General features: G+C 41.0%; 1 protein-coding gene across 1 annotated transcript in view; it reads right to left on the reverse strand.

The window, feature by feature from the left end:
- Fam186a (family with sequence similarity 186 member A) overlaps positions 1-7520 on the reverse strand; it is a 67698-nt gene that overhangs the window by 29426 nt on the left and 30752 nt on the right. The window contains 1 exon segment of the mRNA XM_048802447.1: positions 381-3196. Within this exon segment, the coding sequence (XP_048658404.1) occupies positions 381-3196 (2816 nt within the window).

The following is a 7520-nucleotide window of genomic DNA, read 5'->3' on the forward strand; positions in this document are numbered from 1 at the left end:
GTGATCCCCCGTGCCTGGGCCTGCTCAGGGGTGAGAGTGATCCCTGGTTCCTGGGCCTGCTGAGGGGTGAGAGTGATCCCCTGGTCCTGGGCCTTCTCAGGGGCTAGAGTGATCCCCAGTGTCTGGGCCTGCTCCAGAATGTGAGGGATCCTCATTTCCTGGGCCTGCTCAGGGGTGAGAGTGATCCCCTGGGCCTGGGCCTTCTCAGGGGCTAGAGTGATCCCCAGTGTCTGGGCCTGCTCCAGAGTGTGAGGGATCCCCATTTCCTGGGCCTGCTCAGGGATGAGAGTGATCCCCTGGGCCTGGGCCTGATCAGAGGTGAGGGTGATCTCCAGTGCCTGGACCTGCTCAGGGGTGAGTGTGATCACCTTGGCCTTGGCCTGCTCAGGGGTGAGTGTGATCCCCTGGGCCTGGGCCTGCTGAGGGGTGAGAGTGATCCCCAGTGCCTGGGCCTGCTGAGGGGTGAGAGTGATCCCCAGTGCCTGGGCCTGCTCAGGGGTGAGGGTGATACCCTTGGCCCTGGCCTGCTGAGGGGTGAGGGTGATCCCCGTGGCCTGTGCCTGCTCAGGGATGAGGGTGATCCCCTGTGTGTGGGCCTGCTGAGGGGTGAGAGTGGTCCCTTGTGCTTGGGCCTGTTTAGGGGTGAGAATGATCCCCTGGATCTGGGCCTGCTCTTGAGTCAGAGTGATGCCCAGTGCCTGTGCCTGCTCAGAGGTGAGAGTGATCCCTTGGGCTTGGGCTTGCTCAGGGGTGAGAGTTATCCCTAGTGCCTGTGCTTGCTCAGGACTGAGAGTGATGTACTCTGTGAGAGACTCTTCAGAAGCAGGAAGGGTGCTGTTTAGGGAGGAACGTGTTGAGGTGGGAGGAGTGACTGGTATGGGACTCTGTCCTGCAGGAAGACTCTCTACTGTCTCAAGATTCTTTTGGATCTTTTGTTCTTCATATAGCTGAGATTCATGTTTCAATGTTCTCCTCCTTCTGGAATATGTCACTGGTCTTTGGATGGCCATTTCTGTTGGTTCTACAGATTTTTTCTTCTCAGTCTTATCCTTTTCTTTGAACTGCCTCTGCCTTTTGAAGTCTTCTGTCCCTCTGCTCTGCTTCTTGTCTTTCTCCCCTGTAATTACCAGATCTTGAATCTGCCCCATCATCTCTTCACTCTTCTTCTCCAAGGGCACCATTCGCTCTTTCATCGTTTTCTTCCATACTTCTGACTGCTGCTGTTTGGATTGCTGCTGCACTTCTTTGTCCCTTTTCCTTTGATTTTCTTTCCCATCTTGCTCAATCCTCTTTTGAGTCCTCTGTTTTTTTCGTTCTTTCCCTACCTCTTCTTCCTGTTTCGGCTTCTGCAGCTCACGCATGCTGGATATTTTTTCTTGATCTTCTGGCAAATATTCCTTCTGCTTCTTTTTATCTTTCTCCTTGTAGTCTTCTCCTTCCAAGATTGTTGGAACATCTCTTTCTAATTCAGTCAATATAATTCGTATTAAATTGTTAATTATTGGGTCTGTGCTCTCATTTTCAAGAATTGAGCTAATCTCAGGTTTTGACTTCTGAAAATCTGGCATAAATGAGACAATCTTTTTTTGTTTCAAAGATTTCTCTTCAACTTGTCCTTCAGTTTTTATATTTTTGTATTTCCTCAAGATTTTAGTCACAGTTTCAGCCACTTTTTGGAAATATTCCTCTGTTTTTGCCTTTATAACTCCTAACTTTTCAACTTCTTCTTTTTTTAATAATTTCTCCTCCTTTAGCACACTCTCTGTACGAAAAGACTTTCCTATGTTATCAATTTTCTCTTTTAGGAAAGCCAGTATGGCTTTTTGAAATAATTCTAGGTTATCCTGTTCACTTTTGCCATCTGGACTTCCTAAATCCTCTTTAGCCATCTTGACCTTTGAGTGTGATTTAACAAGTAGTTGAGCCTGGGTTTGTTTGATAAAGGATAATAGTTCTTTCTCTTCTATTATTCCTTCTTTGCTTGTGGTCTGTCCTGGAAGGATTTGGTGTTTCTTTCCTTTTTTTTCAACTTTCTGGGGCTCAGAGGTGAAATCACTCTTAAACTGGATTGCCTCTGTTGATCTACTCATTTTGCTTTTGATCTCTTTGCCCACTGACTCACTAGAGGAGTATGATTTTATCTCTGAGGAAATTGGGCCTTTTTCAAGTTCTTGTTCAGGTCTGACCTTTCTGAATTGTTCCCCTGTACTCCTTGTTCCACTTCTGTCACCTTGGCTATTTGTTTCAATAGAAGAGAAATGTTTGCTTTTTGTTTCAACAGATGGCTTTGATTTGCCTTGAGAAAAGGGTTTTCTTTCTTTTTTCTTTTTTTCCAGTGCTTCTAGCTCAAATCGTTGACGAGGTTTGTCCTCTGAGACTTTCTGTTCACCTTTACCATCAATCAGATTTAATTCAGAGGCCTCAAGTGAGTACCTTCTTTTCTGTGATTCATGATAGTCAGTTTCATCTTTTTGATGGTCATCACCTTTCTTCAGTGATATATCATCTCCAGTAGTATCTTCATCAGGCTGTTCACTTAGCTCTGGGGTTGCTTCAGCTTGGGCTGTATATGAAAGAGCTGCCTCCCACTTTTTCCCAGTGCCTTTGGTTCCTTTTCTTTGGGATTCATCTAAAATATTTTCAAATTCTTTGCTTAAAATACTGTCCACAGTGTCCTCTATGTCATCAGCTTTGGTCGTGGATGACTGTTCAGATAATACTTTTAAGGTTGAAGATGTGGACAATGATGTGTACAGTTGTTGTCCAATAATAGCTTTGGATTTAATAAGTTGTTCAAATTTTTCTTCTATATCTTTAAGTCTCTGCTGAAGCATTTCATTTTGTTCACTGAGACTGTATATTATTTTCTGAGAGCGCTCTTTTTCTGCTTCTCTTGTTTCATTTTCATACATACTGCCAACTGGGAAGTCAATGGCAGCCTTTAAATTGTCACTTAGTATACACAAGGCTTTAGAAAGGTTGACTATTGTTGATGATATATATTTAATAGCACTGTTTTCCAATTTATTGAACATTGTTGTGCCTATGAGTTCCTGTAGCATATCTTGAATTTCTGAAACCTTCGTATTTGTTGCAAATTGATCGCTAATCATCTGATCTGGTTTTAAGGCATGGGCTGTCGCAGGTCGTTTTACAACTCTATCTTTCCAAGATTTCCACAGAGTACTTCTAGATTCTGGAAGAATAAATACAACACAAAACAATGAAATTGCATTTCTCCTTTAATTGTGCTCTATTAATGTTTAAGCTTAAAGAATTTAGCCTAAATTGGTTCAGGGTTGTGGCTCAGTGGTAATTAAAAAAATAATTTAGCCTAAATTAATGGACAATGATAGGATAAATATTCCTCAGAAAGCGTTAGCTCCAAAATACAGCAATATTGTTTCAGAAAGATTTTTTTTTCCACAATCACCTAGAAATTCTACTTCCAGGGTGTGAAATATTAATTCTGTTGTGACCTCAACTTACTTTCAGTTACAACTTTGGAATTAGATAAAATATAAACTGAAACTTTTTTCTGGCTTTGGTTATGCTTAGTTCTTTTTTCTTTCTCTCTTTTATTTTTTATTTTTTTGGTGGTCCTAGGAGATTGAAGCCAGGGGTGCTCTATTACTGATATACACCCCTAGTCCAGAAGTAAGAGTGATCCCTTGTGATTGAATTTGTAATCTTCCTGCATTCAGCCTCCCAAGTTGTCAGTATTCCAGGAGTGTGCCACCTCACCAGGCAGAACTAGTAGCAAGTTCTGTTATTACAGGGCTGGAGTCTTCTGGGAAAGTGAGGCAAACTCCCCATTCATACTAATTTTTGCACTCAAGTCAGGAAGATTTCATACATGTCACTCAGAGTAAAAGGGATGGGAAAGGAGAAAAGGGGACACTCTCAAGGAAGAGTATGGGTATTCATTCTCAGAGAGGAGAGGGACTCCATTTTCTTTCTTGGGTTCTGTCTTTATTTTACCTTTTCTGAATCAAAGCTAAATTTGTTTCTTTTTTTTTTTTTTAGTTGTAGATGAACACAATGTCTTTATTTATTTATTTTTATGTGGTGCTGGGGATTGAACCCAGTGCTTCCCACATGATAGGCAAGTGCTCTACCACTGAGTCACATCCCCAGGCCCCTAACTTTAATTCTTTCAAAGGGCCATAAATCAACTGACAAACATTGAAGGAATTTCCAGAATGACTCAGTGATAAACTCAACAAAAATTTTCCCCTAAAAGCCATGATAAAACTGGACAAAGGTGTAAAAACAATCATTTTTGGACTTTATAAATTGACCAAAGATATACAACAAATTGAGATGCATTTATTCAAGAAAAAAAAAAAGTGGTGGTTTGGTAACCTGGAGCTGCTTCCATCCCCAACCACCCCAACCCCAGATCCATGGCCTCAAGTTCTACCAGAGTCAGGCCTACTGTGAGGACCAACAGCTCTACTGTCTAAGGGGATGACTTGATTTGAAGCTAAGGATCAGGTGGGAACAATGGCGGGTGATTGTCAAGCAATCCTTAAACTATACACAAATTTATTTGCAGAGAAGAGGGCTTATTGGGTCAGTGATTAGCAGATAATTTATTAACGAATAAGCTATACTGACCCAAGGATAACCATAGGAATTTGGGCTTAAAAAGACAAAGAAAGGAGCAACAAAGAAGAACTGAGGGACTGGGGCTGTAGCTCAGTGGCAGCTAGGTTCAATCCTCAACACCACGTTAAAAAAATAAATAAAACAAAGTTATAAAAATACATATTTAAAAATAAATAGATAAATAAATAAAAAGAACTAACTAGAGATGTTAGTGACTTCACATTGTGAGAGAGAGAGAGACTCCATAGAAGTAGTCCAAGCAAAAGTCACTAAAACATAAAACAAAGCAGCAATAACAAACCCTGGAATGGTAGGAGAATTAGAACCTAGAATTGCTACAATGTAATATCTAAAACACCTAGTTGTCAACATAAAAAAAAAAAAAAGAAAAGAAAATGCAAAGAAAAAGGAAACTGTGACATGTACAAAGGGGAAAAAAAGGGTCAATTAAAATTGTCTCTGAGAGGGCCCAGATGCTGGACTTACCACAAAAAAAAAAAAAAAAGACTTCAGAAAAAGCAATTATAGGGCTGGGGATATGGCTGGGCTGGGGATGTGGCTCAAGCGGTAGCGCGCTCGCCTGGCATGTGTGCGGCCCGGGTGTTCGATCCTCAGCACCACATACAAATAAAGATGTTGTGCCCGCCGAAAAAAACTAAAAAATAAAAAAAAGAAAAGAAAAAGCAATTATAAATTTATGCAAAGAGTTTAAGAAACCATATTTAAAATAAAAGGAAAATATGGTAATAATTCTCATCAAATAAAGCATATCAATAAAGACATGGATTTCTCAGTGGCACACATCTATAATCCCAGCAACTCAGGAGGCTGAGGCAGGAGGATTTCAATTTTGAGGCTATTGAGACTCTATCACAAAATAAAAAATAAAAAGGCCTCTTTTGTAGCTCAGTAGTAAAGCACCCCAGGTTCAATCCCCAGTACCGCAAAAATAAATAAATGAAAATTTGAAAACCAAGTGAAAAATTTGGAGTTAAAAAGTACACTATTGGGACTGGGGCTGGGGCTCAGCAGTAGCACACTTGCCTGGCATGTGTGAGGCACTGGGTTCGATTCTCAGCACCACATATAAGTAAATAAAATAAAGGTATTGTTTAAAAAATAAAATCTACACAATTAGCTGGGTGCTGAGAGCCACTGCCGAGTCTGTATGGCCCCTGGCATTTTGCCAACAGTATTGATTGACAGGCGAGGCATTACTATCCGCCTCTGCCGAAACTCGCACTATTTTGGAGTTCTCGTGGGGATTTCCGGGATTCCCCGAGAGTTCCCATTGGTTGGGGAAGTGCAGGAGGAGGGATTTCCGGGAGAGAATTTTCTGGCTGGGGCTTCCTGGACAAGCCTCGTGCTTTCGGGAGGATTCCCCGGGAGCTGTGTGAAGTGTTTTCCTGCAGTTTAAAAATAAAGTTTGTTCCTGCTTCAGTGGCTCGTGATTTGTGCCCAGCCAGGCTGCGGCAGCTGGGCATGGTGGTACATACCTGTAATTCCAGCGACTCATGAGGCTGAGATGGGAGGACCACAAGTTCAACCTTAGCAACTTAGCAAGACCCTCTTGCTAAGTCTCAAAATTAAAAATAAAAAGGGCTGGGGATATAGCTCAGTGATAAAATGCCCCTGGGGTTCAATCCCCCACCCCCAAAAAAAGTACATAACTAAAATTAAAAATCACCAAAACACCTCAAAAGCATATTTGAGCTGACAGAAGAAAAAATATTCAGCAAATATAATGCTTGACTAATTGAGATAATCCAATATGAAAGGCAGAGAAGAAAAAGAATGAAGTGACCAAAGCCACAGGGACTTGTGGGACACTATCTATTCAGGTTGCTATTAAAAATTACAAACTGGGGGGCTGGGGATGTGGCTCAAGCAGTAGAGCGCGCGCTCGCCTGGCATGCGTGCGGCCCGGGTTCTATCCTCAGTACCACATACAAACAAAGATGTTGTGTCCGCCGAAAACTAAAAAATAAATATTAAAAAAGAATAAGAATGGGATATTGAACTCTCCTACTCAATAGTCGACTGTTTTTCCTGTTAATTTTGTCAGTTTTTGTTTCATGTATTTGGGGGCTCAGTTGTTATGTTCATATATGTTTATAATTTGGGCAGCTTCCTGAGGAATTGGCCCTTTATTGTTATAAAATGTGTTCCTTGTCTTTACAATCATTTTTCTTTTGTCTTAAAGTCTTTTTCATTTCATATAAGAATAGTCTCTTCAGCTTCTAGGTGATTACTACGCCCAAAGCACATTTAACTATCTTCTTGTTGTTTTAAATCCTGTTTCTTTCTTCCTTTTTTAAAAAATATTTTAGTTGTAGATGGACACAACAGCTTTATTTTATTTTTTGATATTGTGCTGAGGATCGAGCCCTGTGCCTCCCCTGCGCAAGGCAAGCGCTCTACCACACAGCCACAACCCTAGCCCCACATTTAACTTTCTATCATTTAACTTTCAACCTTTTTGTGTCCTTAGACCCAAAGTGTGTCATTTGTAGTTAGATTTTGTGGGACTTTTTTCTTTTAATACATCTGATAATCTCTGATTTTTGGAATATCTAAAACATTCATATTTAATGTAATTGTTGATGTGGTTGAATTTGTGCCATTTTGCTGTTTTTCTGACTATTCTTTTTTTATTTTTATTTTTTGCAGTACTGGGGATTGAATCCAGGGATGTTTTACTACTGAGCTACATCCCCAGACCTTTTTAGTTTTTATTTTGAGAGAGGACCTTCTTAAATTGCCCAGGCTGGGCTGGGGATGTGGCTCAAGCGGTAGCGTGCTCACCTGGCATGCGTGTGGCCCAGGTTCGATCCTCAGCACCACATACAAAACAAAAGATGTTGTATCTGCCGATAACTAAAAAATAAATATTAAAAAATTCTCTCTCT

Source organism: Marmota marmota, unplaced genomic scaffold, assembly GCF_001458135.2.
Source record: "Marmota marmota marmota unplaced genomic scaffold, marMar, whole genome shotgun sequence".
In the NCBI taxonomy this organism is placed as follows: Eukaryota; Metazoa; Chordata; class Mammalia; order Rodentia; family Sciuridae; genus Marmota; species Marmota marmota.